Source organism: Dryas octopetala, chromosome 9, assembly GCF_963921425.1.
Source record: "Dryas octopetala chromosome 9, drDryOcto1.1, whole genome shotgun sequence".
Taxonomy (NCBI): domain Eukaryota; kingdom Viridiplantae; phylum Streptophyta; class Magnoliopsida; order Rosales; family Rosaceae; genus Dryas; species Dryas octopetala.
Window position 1 is genome coordinate 10,603,349 of NC_141374.1, and position 24,981 is coordinate 10,628,329.

Sequence of the window (24,981 nt, forward strand, 5' to 3'; positions counted from 1 at the left end):
TAAATGTGTATACATGAGAAGACACAAAAAAAGGATGTGATTTTTTGAGTACTAGAGGCATACTGGAGAAGAGCAAAAAGACAAAAGAAGCAAAAATTATTATAAATAATTAAATAGAAGAGAAAAAAGAAATTAACAGGTGATAAAAAAAGTTGAGTAATAAAAGATAAGGGTAAAACTAGAAAAGAGTTGTCAAATTATTTTTCTCTCTCATCATTATAACAACAGAAATAATTAAATACAATAGATTAATTCATGATTAGTTTTTTTAAACATATGACAACATTTTAGATGGGAGATGAGCATACACTTGAGTTAAAGGAGGTGAACAAAACTGCTCTCATTAATTTATCAATATTTTAGTTGGAAGCTGGTGGGCTGCCCACCTCCTTTGCTGGTCGGAGAAATCAGTTATGATGTCTAATTTGATAACATATCAAATTGGCAAAGTATACAGTAAAATGTTTACAAAACAATTGACATATATACATATCACAATCTATAAAAAAAATTAAACACATCCAGTTAAAGAAAAGATGTAATTTTCAATTGATAGTTGATTCAATAAACAATTGATATTTCAAATATAAATTACACAGCAGACTAATTGATTGGAAGTTTCTTTACAATTGATATTAATTTGTTTCTTTTAGATCTAATTTCTCAAGGCCACATCATAATCAAACAGATCAATAAAAGTATCACAATCTTTACTGCCAGAGGGATTCACACTCTTTCACATCAAATTGATTACAGACTAATTTAATGTCTTGCTTGGGTTGTCAAAAACTCAATTGTGTGGATTTATCTTCAAGTTTTAATAAAAAAATTATAACTTTTCAACGTTGCCTAAAGCCCTTCTATTGGTTGTGGATCTCATTGCTTTATCTTGGACTTTTGGTGATTTGCAAATTAAATTTCTTCTCAAGCAAAAATATTATGGTAGAAGGGAATGAACAACCCAATCAATAAATCCACCACCAAAACACTGTCCAAAAAATTCACTAACTAAATAAAGGCTTATTCGCGTCAATGCCCCCTGAAAGTAACTTCGATTTTCAATTTACCCCCTGAAACTTCATTCCTCCCACTTTGCCCCCCGAACTTTACAAAATACTATATTCTGTCATGTCCGTCTATGGATCCGTCAAACCAGCTGACGTGGCGCTTACGTGGAAGGGCATTTTGGTCTTTTACCTCACAAAAATTAAAACTTATTTTTTTATTTTCAGATCCCCCATTGGCAAAAAAAAAAAAAATTCAGATCCCCCATCCAAATCCAGTCGCCAGCCCCACCACCAGCGAGTCCTCTTTCTGGCGCAACACCCAACCCAGCCATCGGCCAGCCTCTCATCCCTCTCTTCCTCTCCTTCCCTTTCTATTTCTCTCTCGTTTCTGCCCCAGATCGGAGTCGACCGGAGGCCTTGGTGGCTTTTATTCTCCGTCTTGGAGCATCGTTGCAGCAAGGGGACACCACGGCTAGACTCGTTGTGGCCTGGGGAAAAAAACCCATGGGGTCACTGGTCCCAATTTCGCCGAAAAAGCAAGTAAACGTCGGCAAGGCTTGCATCGGATTCGGGGTAGTATTTCGAGTTTGGGGGTTTTTGGGTTGAACTGAAACTAGGGGAAGGAAAAGGAGGGAATAGTGAGCTCGATGGGCCAAAGCCCGTCGCACCCTCACACGCTGGAGAGAGGGGTGGCGAAGGTGTGAGGCCAAGAGAGATAGAGACGCGAGAGAGAATTCGAGGAGAGAGAGAGAGAGAGAGAAAGAGAGAGATTCAAAGGGGTCCCACTTAATGCTGATGTGGAGTTGATTTGGCATCTTGTCAGTCTGATTCAGCTTTGCGTCAGGTAAAAGACCAAAATGCCTTTCCACGTAAGCGCCACGTCAGCTGGTTTGACGGATCCATAGACGGACATGACGGAATATAATATTTTGTAAAGTTCGGGGGACAAAGTGAGAGGAATGAAGTTTCAGGAGGCAAATTAAAAATCGAAGTTACTTTTAGGGGGCATTGGCGCGAATAAGCCCTAAATAAAACTACTTATCCCTCAATATCAGAAGATGAAAACACAAACCATGAACATGGTTTGTGATTTGTCAACAGTGGATCTGGTTATTGTATTATTAAATAATTGTGAAACACTGAAACTCATCATTATGTCAATATTATGATTTTGCGTTATTAATTTGAGAAGAAAGACTTGAGAAAAAAATAAATTGAGTTTTTCAAATATACAAATAGGATTAAATTAGGTATTTAATATATATTGATGTAAACAACTTAATTTTAAAAAAAGTAAATTTAAAATGACATGGCCTTGCCATGTCACCAAGGCACAAATTGAGGCACATATTTTGAGGCCCATAATCTCTTTCCTTTTCGAAATTGGAATATGAATTTTCATGTCATACAAATAAATTCAATAATTCACGTATTTAAACTTCAATGGAAATTCGGGATAAAAAAAATCAAGAAAAAACTCTTTTTATTGATCGAATAAGTGGTGTGAGTACTGTATTGTCCAAAAAAAAAGAAAGAATAGAAACACTAGACTATTATTATTCCATACAAAAAATGCAAACCCTTCATTCCTACATTATTACACCAAATTTTGCTTATGCACAACAACTTTTGATTTGTGCATGCTCTTTGTGCCAGTCGAACCTAAGATCTGTTGGACTTTCAAATGTATCACAAAACCAACAAGTTACAAAGGGACTGACATGAGCAACAACTTATAGAAAGCAGATTCAGTTTCTGAAATGCTTTAAAATGGTGAACCATTTTCATCACAAAATTCACATGTACATTTGCACCACTATTGTGGCTTAAACCCAAGGTCTTTTGGAGGAAACCAACTAGAATTGCGCTTTTTCCTTCCTCTTTTTCCCTTTCACTTCTCCTCTAAACTCCAGGTTTACGTGGAACTCCTATTTTCTCATAAAAAAATTTGAGGAAATAAAAAAACAAAAACAAGAAAAATGGCAGCCCTCATATTCAGACCAAGGACTTTTTCTCCTCAACTGCCAATCCTTTTTCATTTGCTACTTTGAAAGACTTTGCATGCTTGGAAACTGCATGTGTCATACTGGTCACTCTGTTTTCTGGCAACATCTTCAATACGACTCCCATGGTTATCAGCAGCAGTCCTGTCCCGTGCTGGTCTGTCAATGGCTTTGTAAATATTATGTATGAAAGCAGCAATGTCACTGCCTTTCTAGCAGTTGTTACCTGCATGCCACAATTAAACATATATATTTGATATTTGTAGAATATGTGGATGATACTTGATATTTTCAAAAAATGGCATTATGAAATATATACCCACTTGTCTTGTAGTCAATTTGGTAAAAGAAATTTACATGAAGGAAGCTTAGAAGGAAAAATTACCATAGCAGTGGTGGCAGCTCCAAAAAGTGCAATGAGGGATAGCACAGAGACTTGCCCAACATAAGTGGCCATGGCTTCAAACACTAACACCCCATACACATAAGGATGCTGCAAACCATCAACACAAGCATAATAAGCATAAGAATTTACTGGACATAATGCAACAAGGTTAGCCTTAAAATTGGAATGCTTAAATCTGGTAAATATAGAGTAGTGGCAGACCAAATGTTCCGTAGTCAATGAGTGCTGATTTTTTTTTTTTTGTTTTTTTCTAAACATGGGATGGCCCCAGCTTTAGGCCTGATTTGGTGCTTGAACTAAGTGAGAGAATTTTAATGCATCCATTTGTCTTCCTCTTTCTCTCTCTCTCAAGCATTTCATTAGAGTCTTTTTCCAATAATTAATACTATATTAAGCCATTACTCTATATTGTTAGGGGCTTACATTATCAATATCCGATCTTATACTAGATATTGTCCTCAACTTAACTATCGTATCATACTTGCTAGGCATGTACCATCGGTTCTAATAACACTTTTTAAGGAGAACGCAACCAGCTCTCATCTTATACTAATATTATCCCCATTTAACCAACTTCTAAAATTTAGGTGCAAGGTTTAATCTCAAAAGATGTTGATGTAATAGATATTCTATTTTAATATTCCCAATATTAGATAGTGACGGGGGAATTCTATCTAAGAGTCTAAGTGAATGGTCAACTACCAAGTCATTGATTTTCACTAAGAAATCCATATTAGATGTGCACGGGGGGCAACTTCTGAATGCCTTGTCTAACACCACTCTTTAAGAAATTAAGTGAAGATTAGGCATCACATCACTTACCTCAGAACAAGAATTCCAGGCCTTAAATAGCTCCCCTGTAAGAATCATGGGTGGAAGCAACATTGGCAACCCAACTACTGTTGAGCAGAACAACATCTCTATCTGCAACAATTAAAAGCAACAGAAAATTAGAAAGAGAAAAGGCAACAGTTACATGAGAAACCAATCCTATGTGCATTTGAAGAACCATGTGAGGATTAGCCGGAACTGAAAATCGATCGATCACCTGTGTGGTATCAGGATTCATGGTAAAGATTGCTTCTTGCAAATTCCCCAGGAAGGCATCCATGATTAGAGCACCTGATATCATTATCACACCAAATATGCTAAAATTGGGAGATGTCTGTGCATCTGCTAAGGTGAAAAGGATCAGACCAAGTACTAGAAGCATTGCAGAGCTATATTCATGAATTGGGTATCTCCTTCTCAATCCAGGAACAAATGCACCCATCACCATCACAGGCAGTACCTGAATTTCCACAAACACAGTGTGCCATAGATTAGGAGGACTACAATATACCTTTGTAACAAAATTTGCCAATAATAATAAGCTAAATTGAGAACCGGCCTTTTGTCTAGCCTTGCGGTTAAGTGCTTGCATGATAACTTAAGGTCATAGGTTCGAAGGCAGGTACAGCTTGCTAAAGCAAATAGACCAAAAAAAAAACCTTAATTGAGAAGGTTGACAAAGACCAAATTAAGCAGACAAAATGTGGATTTATTGAGAGTTTTTATACCTTTGTGGATTTGAACATTATCTGTGCAGGATAATTAAGCCAAGCCAAGGACCCCTTGGTCAATCCATGGGAACCCATGAGAACAGCGGAGAGCTTCACATATGTCTTCCAGGGGTTCACCATTTGCTTGGTGGTGAAACCTTGAAGGTATATGAGGCCCAGGTACACAAATCCTTGTACAAAGGTGAAGTACCATCCATAGCTGAATTGGAGACGATTATACACGTATTCCTGAGATTAAGAAACAAACATGTTACACCTAAATGACACTTGAGAGGCCTTGAAAACCCATTCTTACCAAACCATTCAACCAAACTCTGTTTGGCAGCGGAGTATTTAGCCTAAAGATTTTTTTTTAAAGCAAAAACCATCTCAGGACCATTTAGGAGAATAAACAAACATGTTAACTGAGATTTCAAAATCTAACTAATTTTCTTTTGCCACATATTCTTCCAATCCAAGAAACTGAGAATGCTTGAACAAGAACAACCACAAACCATAAAAAGCACAATGCTTACCTCGCAAATGCCATTAACGAGGTAACCAAAGAAGAACCCAGAAGAGCAAATAAGGAACTGCTTCCATTTGGGCCTGTCACTGAGTGAAAACCCAAATAGGAACCGAGCTTGATCATCGTTCTTCATCCCTTCGAAACCGATCAACTAAACTTACACCACCCCACAAACCAATCAAAACCCAAGAAAGGCTAACACTTGAAGGATGCAAATATCGGCCGTATTTCCGTTATATATTGGTGGATATCTCGGTATTTCCAGGTCACTGATAAAAATGATAAGACAACGGTTGGTTTTCAGGCGTTGCATGCTGTTTTTAGTGTAAAGCAGGTTGTTTTATGAAAAGGGTCGGTTTGTTACATCTACATGGAGAAGAAAAGGTATCAGAAGCTGCAGAATCAAAGCCTTTTTTTCCTAAGAGAGAAAATACAACGATTGTATGAGTTATTTTTAACTTGTTTAACTCTCTGTTTCTCTCTGTCTCTTTGCCGGGGAAGGTGCCAACAAGGCTCTTGATAAAGCAACAAGGTATTTAACTATTTATGGGACGATTGGTGCACTTTGCCGCAATCTAATTTTTGGGGAAAGAGGGAATTACCTGTTGGTTTTGGTTTGCTTTGATCCAATATTGTAATTCCTCTTGTAAATTTGAGAAGACCAAGAAATTATAAATTTGATCCAATATTCAAGCTTAAATTTAGGGAATTTATAGGTTGCTTTTATTCTTTTTTTTTTTTCTTTTATAATAAGCCCAAAAACAAAAAGTCCATAATAGGACGGTCAAGTTCGCCTTTTCACCTTTTAATGAACAGCTTCCTATTAGACTGATCTACCACTGCGCGTTCATTTGCTAATCCTCTATCATTTGCTAGTTGCTACTTTGAAAGACATTGCATGCTTAGAAACAACATGTGTCCTACTGGTACTGTGGATTTTGTTTTCTGGCAACATCTTCAATATGACTCCCATGGCTATCAGCAGCAGCCCTGTCCCATGCTGGTCTGTCAATGGCTTTGTAAATATTATGTATGAAAGCAGCAATGTCACTGCCTTTCTAGCAGTTGTAATCTGCATGCCACAATCAAGCACATATATGATATTTTTAGAATATGTGGATGGTATATTTGATATTTCAAACAATGGCATAATGTAATATATACCTACTTGTCTTGTAATCAAATTTTAAATAGAAATTTACAAGAAGGAAGCTTAGGAGGAGAAATTACCATGGCAGTAGTGGCAGCTCCAAAAAGAGCAATGAGGGGTAGCACAGAGACTTGCCCAACATAAGTGGCCATGGCTTCAAACACTAACACCCCAAACACATAAGGATGCTGCAAATCATCAACACAAGCATAATAAACATAACAGTTAACTGGATATAATGCAACAAGATTATCCCTAAAATTAGTAATAAAGAGTAGTGGCAGTCCATCAACAAGCATTGCATTACTCATGTTGTAGAGGGTTGAGTTATCCAGATCTTGTGATCGACCTCATCTTACAGTGATATTGTCCCCACTTAACGACCTTATGCATATAAGGTGTAAGGTTTAATCTCAAAAGATTTTGTTTCAAACAATATCCTATTTAATACTCCCAATATTGAATGCTACCTAAAATTCTAATTATTGAATGCTCAACTATCAAGTCATTGATCTCCACTAAAATCCATATTAGATGGGCATGGTGGGCACGTTCTTAATGCCATGACTCTAGCACCACTCTTTGAAGAAATTAAGTGAAGATTAGACATCACATCACTTACCTCAGAACATGAATTCCAGGCCTTAAACAGCTCTCCAGTAAGAATCATGGGTGGAAGCAACATTGGCAACCCAACTACTGTTGAGCAGAACAACATCTCTGTCTGTAAATAATAAAAAAACAACAGAAAGTCATCATAAAGAGAAAAGGCAACAGTTTCATCAAAAACCAATCCTATGTGCATTTCATGAGAGGATTTGCAGGAACTAAAGATTGATCGATCACCTGTGAGGTATCAGGATTCATGGTAAAGATTGCTTCTTGCAAATTCCCCAGGAAGGCATCCATGATTAGAGCACCTGATATCATTATCACACCAAATATGCTAAAATTGGGAGATGTCTGTGCATCTGCTAAGGTGAAAAGGATCAGACCAAGTACTTGAAGCATTGCAGAGATGTATTCACGAATTGGGTATCTCCTTCTCAAACCAGGAACAAATGCACCCATCACCATCACAGGAAGTACCTGAATTTCCACAATCACAGTGTGCCATAGATTAGGAGGACTACTAAATCTTGAAACAAATTCGTCAATAAACAACTTAATTAAAGAGGTTCATAAGGACCAAACTTAGACACACTGTGGATTTATTGAGACAAGGCTGGCTATGAGGGTAGGCAAAGGAGGCAACTTCCTCACGCCTCCAAATGTTATAGCCCCTTTATCTACTTATATACTATGTTAGGTCCAAGTAACATACGTGAAGGGTTGAGGGCCCCATTTTTATGGTTGGCCTCAGGCCCCTGTAGAATCTCAGGGCGGAGCATGTTTTGAGAGTTTATATACCTTTGTGGATTTGAACATTATCTGTGCAGGATAATTAAGCCAAGCCAAGGAGCCCTTGGTCAATCCATGAGAACCCATGAGAACAGCAGAGAGCTTCACATATGTCTTCCATGGGTTCACCATTTGCTTGGTGGTGAAACCTTGGAGGTATAGGAGAGCCAGGTACACAAATCCTTGTACAAAGGTGAAGTACCATCCATAGCTGCACAATAATTACAGAAAGGTATAAAATTTAGAAGAAAGCAGAACACATCAGATCATTATGGTATGATTTGACCAAGGTCAACTAACCTGAATTGGAGACGATTATACACATATTCCTGAGATTAAGAAATAAAAAACATGTCACACAATTTTGAGCTAAATGACACTTGAGAGGCATTATATCCTCTGTTTGGTGGCAGAGAAAAGTCGGTGACAGGAAAAGAAAGTTCAAAAACCATCTCTGGACCATTGAGAAGAATAGACAAACATGACAAATGCAATTTCAAAATGTAAGTAATTTTCTTTTCCCACATCTTCTTCCCATAAAAGAAAACTGAGAATGCATGCTCGGACAAGAACAACCACAAACCACAAAGCTTACCTCGCAAATGCCATTAACAAGGTAACCAAAGAAGAACCCAGAAGAGCAAATGAGGAACTGCTGCCACTTGGGCCTATCACTGAGTGAAATCCCAAAAAGGAACCGAGCTTGATCTTGGTTCTTCATCTTTTCCAAACCGATCAACAAACTTACACCAACCCACAAAACCAATCAAAACCCAAGAAAGGCCAACACTTGATGGATGCAAATATCGGCCGAGTCACCGATATATCGGTGGAAATATCGGTATTTCCAGGTCACTGAGAGAAATGAAAGACAACGATTTTCAAGTGTTGCATGCTGTTTATGGTATAAAACAGGTGGTTTTATGGAAAGGGTTCGGTTTGTTACATGGAGAAGAAAAGCATCAGAAGTAAAACTTTTCCCAAGAGGGAAAAGACAACGATTTTACCAGTTGAACTCTCTCTCTCTCTCTCTCTCTCTCTCCCTCGCTGTGTGTGTTTCTCTCTGTTTTTCTCTCTCTTTGCTGCGAAGGTGGCAACGAGGCTCTGAGAAAGGGAAGAAGGTGTTTATGGGACGATTGAGATTTGACACACGAATCGCGGTGTACACTTGAGGATTCAGAGAGTTGGATTCAGAGAGGAAAGAGAGAAATAGATGGTTACTTGGTGGGTTTAGTTTTGTTCACTGGTCTAGTCTATTTTATATACTTGACAGTTGAGACTTTGGCAGAGGAGGTGTTGCTGACTTGGTGGATCAACTGCAAAAGCTGATTGATGATACCATGAAAGCTGGAGTAAAAGCTTGCGGTGTAGACACGTACTGTTGGGCCAATCAAGACTAATCACGTTTTTGTTACTATATGTTTTTAAATTTAGGGTGCGTTAGATCATTAATAATGTTGGCGACAAGAACCGGATCTTATACTACTGTACTTTTTATATATGTACATTATAAGTTATAACTTAAGAGTGAGAAAAACAAAAGTAAATTCATAACACTTTTGAATATGCGCAAAATATTAATGCAAATTTTTTATTTTTTATATATAATTGATGTTAAAATAAGTAAAGCAAATACAGCAAATAGTTTATTTCAATATGATAAACCTTCTAGAGAAACAAACTTTATACGACTTTTCTTTATGTTTCATGGAAGAATATGTCACACTACTTGCTTTGGCTAAGAATATGCGATGCTTAATTACTTGGATTTTTCATAAATATCAAGTACAAATTCTTATATAGTAAAATATGGCAGCATTAAGGTTGAATGAGATAAGAATTATGATCCTATTAAAATCAACTAACATGGTTTAAATATGTCGTCATTTTTAATATTTTTCTAACTCAAGCCTCTTTTATTTTCGTGTTTCTTTGTCACCAACATTCACAATAGTGTATCCTCTAATCCCACAATGCCCTATGTGATTCTTTTAGTGTATTGAAATTTTTATGTCTCGGTGAGCAAAAGAGTTATTTTTTTGGGCAAAAGTGTAAGTAGATTAAAACCTTTGATATTAATACCGGTCTTGTATTTAAATGTGCTTTATGCCACCTCTGTAGGGAGCAAAAATTGTGTTGTGGATCACTTGGTCAATTTGGGCCAAGTTTTGAGTTTGAACCTTCATGTAATGGATAGTCCTCAATATTGTTGTACAGCCTTCTGGCTCTTCTGTTGATATCCTAAGTAGTCAAGTTCAAGTACTATATTGTTCCAAAACATGAAACGACACCGTATAGTTCCAATCAACTATCTAGAGATTAGATCAAGTATGAGATCGTCCACTAAAGAATCCCAAACCCAAACCCCAACCTCCACCTCCAAACCCACCTCTTCTTTCTCCTCCTCCATCTTTCTCCAGTCGTCCATGTCATTCACATAAACTCTTCTGCCTTCCTCCACCTCCCACCCCAACAACAACTCTCTCGACTGCCCATTTGCCCACTCCTCTGCTACTTTCAACACCTCTTGCATCACATCATCACTGTTCTTTTCCACAATTGCCCTCTCTCTCAACAAGTCCAACACCAGTTTATCAGGGGTATTTCTGACATTGTACATGCAAGGCTGCGTGAGTACTGATGGTGCCGTAGCTTCATCTTCGTCCTCCTCTGACATTGCATTGATTCGCTTCTCTAAGTCCACTGGATCAAGTTGAGCGAGGTTCTCGAACCGTCTGATCTTCTGCATAAGTTTTTGTTGGGTACCTGTTGAAATATATTAATTAATATGATTAACTTAACTTCATAATTAATTAATTAATTGTTTTCATTTTTCATGCATGGGTCATATGTTATGTGTGTGTGAGAGGCAGACCTTCCATGCGAGCAAGGCGACAACGGAAGGGTGAGGTACCGCTGTCGTCATCTTCTTCGTCTTCAAATGGACAATCCAGCACTGACACTGGACTAAACTGTTCCTTCTCCTCTTTAATCAGCCACTGATCCTGTTTGCAAAATAATTTAACAATTTTATTAGAATTTTTCAAATTCAATCTTGCTTGGGGATTGATGATCACTGTAGATTAGTGAATGATTTAATGGACAAGGGCAACAGTGTTTTGTAACGAGGGCTAAATTGTTTGTACGTACTACTATTTTAACATTCATCAATACTACTATAGGTAGAATTAATTTAGCAATGCCAGGGAGTACGTACTGCTTTATTGGAGATGATAAAAGAACTATAATGTATCCAACATTATAAGTATAAATATAATGGTCTATTTAGAAATGTTTTCAAAAGATCTAAAAGCGCATCTTTACTAATTAAGTGAAAAATACTTCCTACATATATAAGCACTCCGACACACTTCCTAATAAGAGATCTAAGGATGAATTGATTTAAAATGAGTTTTTAGCATAAAGTGTTAAACAAAGATTTCAAAATGTTTAGTCTTTTATTTTAATAAAACTCACCTATTATTTAATTATTTAAGAAAATAAAATATTTAAACTAATTACACTGAATTTAATAGACCTTAAGAAACCAACAATAATTAATAAAACAGTGGCTACTACCAACACGACAGGGTGGGCATTAAATAATAGTAGGGTAGTAACAGTTGGAAATGCCATAAACTGCCAACCCACCAGAAAAAGACTAAAACCCAAGCTACCAAAACCCCTTTTGTCACCGACGATGATTGGTCGCCTGCGTTACTGCGTCAAGGGCTTTATGGTAAATGAACTAGTTCTAAAGCGATGATCTAGTATCCCTTGTACCATGGTACTAGGTAGACTCGAGAGTTACAAAGCCGTGGATCCCGCTAATCGACAACACGTACGTAGCGGGATCGTAGCTGTGAGAAGCACCACATACATTTCCCGAGATATACCCCACACGTGAGAGTCATGCAATACGCAATCCCAAGGCCCACTCAGCTTTCTATCAATTTCCCGCTTACCAAACAGTTTTCAAAATCCCCAACACGCCCCCCGCTAATTCCACCCAACTTATTGCTACTTCCAAGTTGATCAAAGACTCAAAAGTTTTTTAAATTATTGGAAATTTTATAAAAATAGTTGATTTTAGCTTCTTCTTTTTTTATTTAAAAGTTCTAATGTTCGAGTAGTGATTGATCTATTTTCATGTAATGCTCAAACTCTTTTCAAAAAATGCTCGAATCCTGTCGAGTAATACTTGAGGATAATTAGAACATTATTCAAGGAAAATTTGAGCACCACTACACAGTTTTTTGGATACAATCTAAGTCAAAAAGAAATCCCTCAATAGTTGAATTTCAGAATCTATAAAAGAATGGTTAAAAGTCTTTTAAAATAATCTTAGTTAATCTTATAAATTTCTCTTAAATTATTTAGTTAGCTGAATGAAATAGACTACTCACCAATCAACCAATCACCAATCACCAATCACCAATCACCAATCACCAATCACCAATCACCAATCACTAATCCGTCACCAGCAGACACAGATTAAATAAAAAACGGTTTGCTTTACCTTTGCTTTTTGAGGTGAGCAGGTGGTGGTTGTTGGTCGTCGTTCAATGGAATCTTCACCCACTGCTACGCCAACTCTCTCGCTGTGGTCGCTGACTTTCTTTTGAACTAAACTTGTCGTTTTGCTCTCCACGACGTCGTTTCCACTCGAACTCTCGGAGTTACCGCTCGACGACCGTACAGTAAACTCGCTCTCCCCCCAACTGTTACTGTTACTGCTACTTGTGGTGGTGGTTTGATCGGACGGCTTATCTTGATCCTGTAGAAATTCGCGGAACGATCTCCACCGTCCGATGACCTCCTGTTCTTCTTCCTTATTACTCGATTTTTTCCAGAAGCTTCTCCTCCACAGCCTCCGCGAGAGGCTTCTAGGGAAGACGAGCACTCCTTTTCCATTTCGAGCTCTGTTTTGTACGGACCGAGAGGAGGGAGACTTAACGGAGTGAAACGGCAGGCTCTTAACGGCGTTCATGACGGCCTCGGAGGCTCGTTGGAGAGCGGAGAGGGTGGTGGAGGCGGCGGCTCGGGAACGGCTTCGTCGTCGGAGGAGTTGTTGTTTCTTGTGGTGATTGTGAATCGGCGGCGGCGGCTGTCGGCAGGTTTTGAGGTCGATCTCGAGGAGGAATCGGACGGTTGTGCAGCACTGGGCGCGGCGGGGGATGGATTTGAAGCCGCTGGATGAGCAGGAGCTGAGATCGTCGGTCAGGTAGTCTTTGAGCATCAACGGCGTCGTTTTGGTGATCGAAATTGGGTTTCTAGGCATTTGAATAATTTCAGAGGAGGGAGTAAATGAAGAAGCCATTGATGGTGAAGTAATTTAGTTAGTAAGGATTGAGAGAGAGAGAGAGAGAGCGAGAGAGAGAACTCAGAAAAAGCTAAGAGGCATATATGTAGCTGATGAGTTGGTTTATACTTTATACAGTGGGTGAAGAAAGAGAGAGATAGCTAGGTAGAGGTGAAGATCTCAAGGTGAACAAGAAGGAGAAGGAGAAGGAGAAGGAGAAGGAGGCTAGCTGGATGGTTCTTGAGGTGAATTTTGAATTGAAGTTTGGGATATTATAAATTTATAATGTGGAAAAGTTTTTGAAGTTTAGTGGAAATGAATAGTTTAATCTAATGAGTGGTTTTAGATGTGAAATTTTAATGCCTGCTGTCTTTGGGGTTTGGACTGGTGTGAGACCATAAGTTGACCTTTTTACAATTTGATCTTCCCATGCAGAGATTGTCTACCTTTCACGCGCTTCGCCACGTGTGCATGCATGTTCACTCTTTTCACTTGTTTTTTTTTTTGTCTTTTTTAATGGGGCATAAAGTTAAAAAGGGCAATGCTAAATTGCTAACTCATCTGTTTAAAAAATTATATAATATAATCAATATACCATTATTTGTTATAATCAATTTAACTTATAAAGATATTATTGGACAATATATTTATATTAGTATTAATAACATTCACTTATATTATAAAATATAAATTGATTATATCATGTATCACTATATCGTTTATACAGAATAATTACGCTCTTCTCTTTGCCTACTCTATTTGCCTTCTCTCTTCTCCTAATGCGATGTGTACTCCATTTTTCTTCTAAATGTAAGACTTTAATACTTTCAAAAACACAAATTATAAAAGCTTTTTCTTTTCCAAATTTATATTTCTTACAAACATTAACAAATTTTCATTTTAAAATACACATTAACAAAATATTAAAAAGACTCTTTAAATATGCAAAAAAAAAAAAAAAAACACACACACACACACACACTTAAAAATCCAATACGCAAAACCCCTACCCAGTCCCCACCTCCGCCGCCCTTAGACCTTGATCATGAAGTGGATCAAGCCAGATCTTGATCAAGTTTGGGGGGGAATAGGAGTTCGACGACTCGGTCCTAGTTGGAATGGTATAACTTAGTAAAGGTGGTGAGAATGACAGCCAATGTTAGTGGAGGGCCCGCCGGCGGTGAAAAAGGGTGGTGGCAAAGGTGAGGAGTGGGGTGGGTTGGGGTTTTGCATCTTGGTTTCCATATGTGTGTTTTTAAAAAAAGAATATATATGCAAAGACTTTTTTTTAATTTATTAATGTTTATTTTGAAATGAAAATTTGACAATGTTTTTTTTAAGAAATATAAATTTGGAAAAGAAAAAGCTTTTAATTTTTGTGTTTTCAAAGCGTTAGAGTCTTACATTTAGAAGATAATGGAGTACGTACACATAGCATTAGGAGAATGGAGAAGGCAAATGAAGAAGGCAGCTAGCATTTTTTGTCACAAAAATGATAAATTGGTGGTCAGCTAGTAGCCTAGTATTGGGAATAATAACCCACATGAGGTCCAATGACCATGCTAGCTTCCAAATCACTAGAAAGTTGTTTTCATGTTTAGCTTAAATGACACTATATGTAAGGGGAGCAATTATTAAATAAAATCTCAATTGCATCCAGAAAGTAAATTCTTGTCTTATAATTTGTAAGATCTTGGCACTATAGCTCCCTACATGCATGAACAATTAGTCATTGACAACATTGTGAAATTTACATACATTAGTGGTTCACAGTATCATTTCTCTTAGCATTTTCCTTGACTTCATAATTTTGTTGCATACATAGCGCATGGATCGTCTTCGGTCAAATATATGGATGATTTTGAAAAGAGAAATGCTAGCAACCTTCTCTTAATTTCTTACATTCTTTTTCTATATTCTCTTTTTTCTTGCGCATTACGTAGTGTAGTTGCATGATCCAAACCGTTCATTTTCAAAATCACCATTTAAAAATCATCACTATAAAAAAATTAACCAAATCGAAAATTATTTAGTCATCTAACTGTTATCAAATAAATAGACAGTTAATGTTACTATTACCAAAATTGTTTATTATTTTGTTACAACTAGATGATTAAACAATTTTCAATCCAATTGATTTTGTACAGAGATAATCTTTAAGATAACCTAGAAAATAAACAGTTCTGATAATGAGTTTACACCGCATAATGACCAGGCTAATAGAAGAAGAAAGTAGAAAAAGAATAAGTAGCTATCATTGGTCTATTGAAAATCATTTAGGTGCGTATTTATTCTCTGTATTTATAGTGTCACAATTAACCAGGATCACGCTGAAATGATGAGTGATTTAATTGGTGATATGCTATATATAGTTCGTCCTAACATGTTATACTATTTGAGAAAAAAAAAGTAAGAAAGAAAGAAAGGATAATGTTGTTGACACTCCTCTTTTGACCAAATCTTACACTTCAAACTTAATTTTTCATTGTTTTTCTACACTCTTGGAGGTGCAAAAGACTAAATTAGAATGTCAACAACACTAGATAAAATAAATAAATAAATAAAACGGCTATTCGCACCAATACCCCTTATAAGATAGATTGTTTCCCACTTTACCACCTGAAATTAAATTCTCTAACTTTGCCATCCGAACTTCACAACGTTATTGCAAACATCTTTATTCCGTCAACTCATTCAGTAATTCATTAAAAGAGTTGACGTAACGCTTACATGGAGGGGTTTTTTAGCCTTTCCTTGTTTTTGAGCATGAATCAGACTGACACTCATCCAACTGGCTTTCATGTTAGCATTTCCTGCCAAAAGACATGGACGAGTGTCAGTCCAAGTCATGCCCAAAGACAAGTTAAAATACTCTCCCATGTAGGTGTCACGTCACTCTTTAACGGATTATTGGATAGAGTTAACAGAATAGGGGTTTTTGCAATAATGTTGTGAAGTTCGAGTAGTAAAGTGAGAGAATTTAAGTTTCATGTATCAAAGTGAAAAAATTTATTTCTTACAAAGAACATTGGTGTGAATAAACTTTAAAAAAAAAATTGCATTATATTTATAATATTGTGACAATACAATACAACATTATCTCATAAGTACTTATGATGATCACATAATGTATGTGGCCTTTTAAGGTTTGTTTGTCTCAATGGGTGGAGAACACAAATATACAATGACCATGACTTCATCATGTATCAATTTGGCAACAGTTAAAGTGGGTGTCCTTGTACGTATAACTGATGGGCCAACGTACAGCACATGGCTCATGAAGAATGGTTTCCAAAAACCAGCATAACCAATTACTGGTAATCTGAGAATGAGGAGTTGTGATGGTTACTCTGTTATTTATTGGACACACGCGTTCTTGGTGATGAATGCTTGATTACAAAGTCAACTTTCAAACCAAAGTCGAAAAACTCGGAACAAACAAGTAAACAACTTTGGTATATATTACGAATTTTGAAACTCCAGCTAGCTCGATCATTAACTCTGAGTTCTGGTCCACTTTAAAGAAAGCAGTAACAAGTAGACATAGATGATTGTGGGTTCCACATTAAACTCTCATAAACGGTTCACATTAATTTTCTACACTTATTTGTTGAGAGTAGAATGTATCTCACATCCGAAAAGTTGTGAATTACAACCTACAACGATTGGATTGAGTCACTCTACTCATTTTCTTTAAGGTGAGGATGGTCCAAAAGAGCAAAATTTTGATGTTACGAATACATATACTCATTATCTTTATTTCTCTCATTATGTCATTTTAGTTTATTTCTCGCTGATTTTAACATACGATAAGAAGTCATGTGATAATAAAAATAAGTATATAGATATATAGATAGCCTAAATACATAAATTTTACCTCAAGAGTGTAAAGCCCTGTAAAACAATATATAAGGTCTCAGACCTTTGCCTCATATAAAAAAGAACAAACAAAGAAAAACAAAACAAAACCCATGCCACTACGTACGGTCACTACCCAAAAGAAAAAAAAAAATGACAGAAATATAGAAAATGATTATCAGCCATGTCAAGTTTGACACTTGGATGAGTAGATAGAGTGAAAGACAAACCCCCAAAATCATATCCCACAATCTTTTGCGGCCCGATACATAATTATTTTGTCCCGACAGTCTGACCTAACACATTACCTTCAAAGCTTTTTAGTGTATCGATGGGTACACTACCAAAGCATATGACAGAGAGAGATGGGCCACCCAGAAATAAATAAGTACCTAATTATTCCATCCAGGTGGTTCATCTAAAAATGCCAATCGGTGAGAAAGTGAAACTGTTAGATCGATGTGGGATCGTCAATGTTTGTTTTCTTTAGGTTTCTGTTTTCCATAATGCATTACTAAGAGGAAGCTAAAAGATTTTTGGGAGGCACTGGCCACTTGAAGCTACAACTGGGTTTAGATGGAAAATTAAAGGCTTGTACTAGTTTGGAGAGCATCATCTTTCACATATCAATAATCCTAGATTGAAATGTACCACCCTTCCACCTCTTTGTAGCTAAAGACTGAAATGCCTCTTCTTTGAATGAGTATGACTTTGCTGGTTGTAGTTAATTGAAGAGGTATGAGTCTTGTCTGAAAAAAGTTGGGCTGAAAATAAAAACGAGCTCTAGATAAAAAAAGGTTAGTTTTATTTTGCAATTAAGGACAACAGCGTAATTTCTTATTGTAATATAAAGTCATAGTTCCACACTTCCACGTCATCACCCAGATCAAATCTTTTCACAATTTCACTTATTGTAATATTACTTAATATAAAGTCTTAAGAAAAAGGTGTACACCAGTCACACAACGACTTGAGATCCTTGCACGAAATGTTAGGCAAGTGCCAAATTGGCACACAAAATAAACTATGGATGATTATTGGTAAAAAAAAAAAAAAGGTATAAATTCAATTTAGATACATAACTATATAAGCTATTTCAACGGGGTCCATGAACTTTAAAATATTTCAAATATACACCTGATCTATTATCTAAATTGAAAAATGAATTTATGTCCATTAATTCGTTGAGAGATCAGTTAAATGACAGCTTGACTTTTGCTGACTAGGATTAATTGGCGACGTGGCGCTATTTCAGCAAACATTTCCCGCCAAATGAGCGACACGGGCCCACAATTTAATAATAATAGAGAGAGAGAGTTTGTGGGCCCGTGTCAGGGGTTAGGTGGACTCATGTCGCTCATTTTCCGCCAAATGAGTGACACAGGTCCACCTAACCCCTGACACGGGTCCACAAACTCATCATCTATTTCTCGCTCGTTGAACACAAGTGAGAAATTTATATTTGAATTTGGGGGAAAACATGATGTTTTTTGGAGACTAAATGATCAGGAGAGCGTTCGACGAGCGGGAAAGAGGTGATGGGTGTGTGGGCCCGTGTCAAGTGGACATGTGTTGCTCATTTGTATGCTGAGTTGGTGTCACGTTGCCAATTAATCCTCGTTAGCAAAAAATAAGCTGACATTTAACTGATCTCTCAATAACTTGATGGACGAAATTTCATTTTTCAATTTACATAATAAATCAGGTGTATATTTGAAATATTTAAAAATTTGTGGACCTCGTTGAAATAGTATATATAGTTATGTGTCTAAATTAAATTTATGTCAAAAAAAAATATTATGGATGACAATTATAGTGCACATACACCCCATTATTTGGGTGGTATAAGTGAAAAAAGAAAACCTTATAAAAAAGGAAATGAATATGACCGAGTAAAGAAAGACACGACTTGTCTCTATGCTTTAATGAGGAGTTTGTGTCCATGCCGTGTCTCACACAGTCACACTCTCATGCATGCACCTTCCCCCACCACACGATTCAAAGCCGCGAGTACCAAGTAAGCACCCAACACAGGACAGAGAAACCCACCACGGTCAAAACACTCCAAACCAACACAAACAATTATGGAATTAATTTTGCTAATTTACAAAAAAGCCCAGCAACTAATAGAAGACAACGTACAACAATAAAAGGCAACTCACACAACACAAGCTAGAAGAATCAAAAAGATGATTAAAAGGAATATTTCACTATCTACTTAGAATCCCCATGCCACAATGTAATTAAATTAAGTCCATACATATATTCAATCAATAATCCAAAGGGTTGTGCTAGGGTGCTAATTGGTGCCCTAATTGTGCCATAATTTCATGTCGTTTAGAGTATTCAACATTATTAAATACATGTAATAATTTATTTGATACATTAGCTTTTAAAAAGACTCAATTAACCTTTCTTTCAATCCTGCAAAACTTAAATTAAATTACAAAAGTAAAAGATTTTATCACCAAATTAAAAAAACCTAACTGTCTATCTCTTAAAAAGAAAAAAAATTATCCCAAATTTTAGAACCCCTTTTTGAAGATTAAGAATAAATGTCAGACTTCAAAAAACCAATTTGTTCAGGGTAAAACTGGACGAATAAAAGGCTTATGTGCTTGGAGTTTCTGCTTGGTGGTTGGGTACGTGTTCTAGTCGGCTGGCTTCCTTGTTTTTGCTATGCTTGTTTAGATTTTTTATGTCTTGGTTTTGCTATGTTTTCTTTGGTTTTTGTTTGTTGTTGTTGGGTTGTTGCCCCCTCTTCGGGCTTCTGCCTTCGGGCTGTGAAGTGTTCTTTCTACCAAGTAAAAAAAGGTTAAGGCTAAATTCTTAATAGAATCAAATTTTTGGATGAATAAGAACAAAAGTCCAATTCTTATATGATATTTTAATTTAAGTGAATCAAAAGTTCAATTCAAGTGAGGTTTATCCTCCTCTGGTGTCTCGATCAATTCATTGGCTTTATTTGCCTACAATGATTTAAAAAATGCAATCTTACGTAAGTAACTAACGCTAATGTATACGTATGCGCGCACGTGAATAACTGACGCTAGTCAAATTGAGAAACTCCATAGTGAGAGATCAGCATCACTTTCCACGTCATCCCATTCCATGTAGGCACCCATGCAGTGAGGTGGAGAAAGCAGAAGCCCTTGAGCCATGTTATGAAGCAAGCTCGGCATGTTAAACAACGCTTCTTCATCCACATAAAACAAGTGGTCTTCATTCTTCTTCTTCTCCACCACCACCTTCTGCTCCTTCTCGTCGCCAACCTCCTTCCTCGGCCCAAACCCCTCCGCCGCCTCCGCTGCCGCCCTTCTAATATCCTTAGCATCCCTGGAAGCCGGGACCGGCAGCCTCCACGCGGAGTCCGCGAAGTTCAGGCACGCCAGCTTTCCCCGAAACACCAATGCCGCCACGTCGTGGGCCCGCGCCGCCATCTCCGCCGTCGGATAGGTCCCCAGCCATATACGGGTTTTTTTGTTTGGTTCTCTTAGCTCGCAGACCCACTTGTTGTTGTTCCTCCGCCTCACTCCCCGGTAAATTGGGTGCCTGGTCTCCTTGAACACCCGCCTCCCCGCGCGCTTCTTCGGTCTGCTCGAGGCCAATATGACTTCCTCGTCGGAATGAGTCGGGCAGCTAGCACCGTCCGACAAGAAAGACGACTCGGGCTTGTCGACGGAGCCCGAGTCAGAGAGTTGGCTGAAGATAACATCCATTTGCAGTAAGTTTTTGAGCAAGTGTTTTTGGTGTGTGTTGTTGAAGCTTGTTCAGTACTGTTGGAAGCTCAACTACTGATCGAGCTACTGGGTTTTTATACATTTTGGGGGCTGGGGGATTTGTGGGCCCCAGTTAATGCCACTCGAACGCGCACACGGAGTCTGGCGAGGCGCCACCTGTACGTTTGGGTGTTCTCACATAGGAATAGAGACTTTTAGACGAAAATAGACTGATTTGACTTTACCACCAGTTGCCTGCCTGCCTAGCTTACCGTACTAAGTAAAGTGAGTGTTCACCACGTGTTATTTTTCTTACAATACTTATCTCGTTTTGGTTTTCCACGTGGGACCCACCTAAAAATCTTTAATATTTTTCTTTTCTTGCCCAACTGGAGGAAACCACATCCTAGTGTCTGAACTCTGAAGCCTTATTTTGGTACAAACTCTGAAGCCTCATTTGTCGGCTAATAAAACTATATATATGTATATGATGTATCAATGGTGTTTTATTTGTTTTAAATAGATGAATTAATATTACACTGTTACATCAGCACCAAAAAAATAAAATTACACTGTTACATCATTTCGGATACATATTGGATATAAAAATTTGAAATTTATAATAGTATTCCTATGAAAAGTCATATATATATATATATATGTAGAATAATTTACTAATAATCACCTATTTATATTTTAATGGGAAAAAAGTCTATGTGTTTTACCCAAATATGTATTCATATATTTTCAAAACTCCACATTTGGTTCTTGTGTTTTATATTATTTACAATTATCAAATATTTTATAATAATTTTAAAATTTTTTCAAATTAAAACTAATAACGTATTTAGACTCATAAGTTTTATTAAAAAATGACAAAAAATCTTGTATGCAATCTTCAATTTGATTTTTAAACAAAAATTGAAATTTTAAATTTGTTAAAAAATTTTCATATATTGCAAATAACATAAAACACATGAACGAAGTATGAAGTTTTGAAACCAGATCAAATCTGTTTTTGGGATAAAACACGTAAACTAAAAACATTTTTATCCCCCGAGTACCAAGTAAGTACCAACACAGGACAGAGAGACCCGCCACGGTCAAAACACTCCAAACCAACAGAAACAATTCAGGAAATGAGCCCATATACAAAAAAGCCCAACAATAAAAGGCAAAGGAAAGTACCTTAGCAAATGAGCAAGTCAACTCACACAACAAATCTGCCTAGCCAAAAAAAAAAAAAAAACTCACACAACACGAGCTACAAGAATAAAAAAGATAATAAGGAGTATTCCACTATGTAATTAGAATCCCCATGTCACCATGTAATTAAATTAAGTCCAACATATATTCGATCAATAATCCAAATTTTGTAACTATATATGTACATACTAATCATCTTTAACACACTAGCTAGTAGTGTATACAGTACGTGTTGATCGACTACCATAGTACCATGCATGCATGCCCAACTCTGAAGGCCTAATTAGATACAATATTAATCCTAATGAATTGAAAAGTGGAGGAAAGAGCTTACTAAACAGTAAACACACTCTCCCTCGCTCTCACTCAATAATAATAATAATAATACATGCATGTCAAATTGAGAAAGTCCAGAGTGAGAGATCAGCATCGCTTCCCACGTCATCCGATTCCATGTAGTCACCCAAGCAATGAGGTGGAGAAAGCATAAGCCCTTGAGCCATGTCAGTAAGCAACCTCGGCATGTCAAACAACGCCTCTTCATCCACATAAAACAACTCTTCACCCTTGTCCTTCTCCGCCACCACCTTCCGCTCCTTCTCGTCACCGCTGGACGAAACCCCGCCACCCTCCGCCGCCTCAGCTGCCGCCCTCCTAATATCCTTAGCATCCATCGAAGCCGGGACCGGAAGCCTCCAGGCAGAGTCGGCGAAGTTGAGGCAGGCCTGCTTCCCCCGAAACGCCAATGCCGCCACATCATGGGCCCGCGCCGCCATCTCCGCCGTCGAATAGGTCCCCAGCCAAATACGGGTTGTTTTGTTGGGCTCTCGTAGCTCGCAGACCCACTTGTTGTTGTTCCTCCGCCGCACTCCCCGGTAAATTGGGTGCCTTGTCTCCTTGAATACCCGCCTCCCCGCACGCTTCTTCGGCCTGCTCGAGGCCAGTATCACTTCCTCGTCCGAACGAGTTGTCCAACTGGAACTGTCCGACAAGGAAGACGACTCGGCCTTGTCCACGGAGGCCGAGTCAGAATGTTGGCTGAAGATGATATCCATTTGCAGTAAGTTTCTGAGTAGGTGTTGTTAAAGATTGTTCAGTGTTGGAAGCTAAACTGGGGAGATACTGAGTGGGAGTTTTATAGATTTGGGCTGTGGGGATGTGTGGGTCCAAGCAATTTCAACGTGCACACGGAGTGTGACGAGGTGCCAGGTGTGTTGGTTTGGGTTCCCACATAGAAAGCTCAAAATTTATTGATTTGACTTGACCTTCTGGTCACAGGACCATCATGCTAGCTTAGCTTACTAAACCAAGTACAGTGGGTGTTTACCACGTGTCTCTTTTCTTACCGGAATCAGCACGTTTTGTTTTCAATGTGGTTCCCACCAAAATATCTCCAATATTTTTCTTTGGTTGTCCGACTTGAGGAAACCACATCCTCGTATATCTAATTTAATTATATGAAAGGCTTACTTGTCTGCCGACGAGACTATATGGAAATGAACAATGTTTTTTTATTTTATTTTTTTAACTAAGGAAAAATAAAAAAATAAAAATACAACACAAAATCCTGACAACATTTTGAACCTACAAGATTAAAATTGAAAGAAAAAATAATAGATATGGGGGAGAGTGAATCTAAATCTTAGACAAATTTTGAGAATGGTCCAACGAAGCAAAAACATTCGCCACAAACGTATTCTAAAATATGACGAAATTGAATGCTTTCAAAGAAGTTGGAAAATAATTAGGACCTGTTTGGTATTTTATTTAAAAAAAAAATTTTTAATCAAGAAAACGTATTTGGTAGACTATTTTTAAAAACATTTTTTTTAAACAAATTAAAAAACATGTATCTTTTTAAAAATGATAAAACATCGTTTTTTTTTTTTTTTTTTACATTTTCTTCTTTTTTAACTGTCATCATTTTTAAAATTTAAAAATTGTTTTCAAATTTCATACCAAACACATTTTCAAATTTTAAAAATTGATTTTGAAAACTCATATTTTAAAAAAAAAATCTTGATTTTTGAAAAAAAAAAATTTGAGTAAGATACCAAACGGGCCCTTAATTTCTCTAATAATATTAATACATATTTGCCAAGGAATTAAGCACATCAATGAGCAACTTGGAATCTGATCCTTCAACTGAAATTATTAGGTAACCCACACCAGGAGCATTAAGAAAGAATTCAACTGAATAAAAAATATTTTCACACTTCAAGCACTTTCATTTCAAAGAATTTTCATACTAAATTGTAATAAATAACATTTCTAATATGTTAAATATAAACATGAAATTTGAACGGGTTCAATCAAAACTCATATAAATTTAACCTAAGCTCAAACCAACCAATGAAATGGTGCGGCAGGCTTAAATAGAGTATGAATATATTGGCAGTTATTAGATAACTCAGTTAGAAGGGCCATATAATTAGCCACAATGCACTCAAGTTTAATCCCCTCTTCCCCAACTAAAAATAAAATAAAAAAAAGTGGATTTGAAAAGGATCGACCATCTTTACTTGTTCTCTCCTTATTGAGAACTAGCCTCTTGGCACGTTCTTTGCATGTGTAAATTGACATTTTTTTTTTTCTTTTGTATTTTGTTCTTAATTTTATAACTTCTCACAACTATATGATATCTCCATGTTTTAAGATAGTGGGCTGTTTTTATTTTTATTTTTATTTTTTAAAGTTTATTTTAATGGTTGTATTTTATAACTATGTCTTTATTTATTGGTTTTTTTATGGGACTGTTTGTTGAATGAAGGGTAAATTAGGCAATCTCATTTTTGGTGAAGCCTACTACATAAAACCCTTATTCTGCCTTTATAATAGTAAAGATTATTTTTGTATTGT

The 24,981-nt window shown here is 37.0% G+C and overlaps 3 protein-coding genes and 2 pseudogenes across 3 annotated transcripts; all 5 read right to left on the reverse strand.

Annotated features, from left to right (window-relative positions):
* Positions 1-2,539: 2,539 nt before the first annotated feature.
* On the reverse strand, positions 2,540-5,626 carry LOC147273950 (UDP-galactose/UDP-glucose transporter 4-like). Its single transcript, XM_086257617.1, has 6 exons — positions 5,494-5,626; positions 4,976-5,206; positions 4,465-4,707; positions 4,239-4,340; positions 3,396-3,503; positions 2,540-3,236 (listed from the first exon to the last, which is right to left on the reverse strand). Exons 1-6 carry the CDS (start codon positions 5,617-5,619, stop codon positions 3,003-3,005), a joined length of 1,044 nt encoding a protein of 347 aa, XP_086113743.1. The 5' UTR covers positions 5,620-5,626; the 3' UTR covers positions 2,540-3,002.
* A 100-nt stretch (positions 5,627-5,726) lies between these two features.
* LOC147273951 (UDP-galactose/UDP-glucose transporter 4-like) lies at positions 5,727-9,018 on the reverse strand. The gene is made up of 7 exons (XM_086257609.1): positions 8,633-9,018; positions 8,338-8,366; positions 8,047-8,248; positions 7,483-7,725; positions 7,259-7,360; positions 6,717-6,824; positions 5,727-6,558 (listed from the first exon to the last, which is right to left on the reverse strand). Exons 1-7 carry the CDS (start codon positions 8,756-8,758, stop codon positions 6,352-6,354), a joined length of 1,017 nt encoding a protein of 338 aa, XP_086113735.1. The 5' UTR covers positions 8,759-9,018; the 3' UTR covers positions 5,727-6,351.
* A 934-nt stretch (positions 9,019-9,952) lies between these two features.
* Positions 9,953-13,545, reverse strand: LOC147273952 (GAR2-like protein). Its single transcript, XM_086257639.1, has 3 exons — positions 12,557-13,545; positions 10,913-11,042; positions 9,953-10,803 (listed from the first exon to the last, which is right to left on the reverse strand). Exons 1-3 carry the CDS (start codon positions 13,355-13,357, stop codon positions 10,346-10,348), a joined length of 1,389 nt encoding a protein of 462 aa, XP_086113765.1. The 5' UTR covers positions 13,358-13,545; the 3' UTR covers positions 9,953-10,345.
* A 6,505-nt stretch (positions 13,546-20,050) lies between these two features.
* On the reverse strand, positions 20,051-20,972 carry LOC147273953 (dehydration-responsive element-binding protein 1E pseudogene; annotated as a pseudogene).
* A 1,217-nt stretch (positions 20,973-22,189) lies between these two features.
* Positions 22,190-23,224, reverse strand: LOC147273954 (dehydration-responsive element-binding protein 1A pseudogene; annotated as a pseudogene).
* Between the last annotated feature and the right edge of the window lie 1,757 nt (positions 23,225-24,981).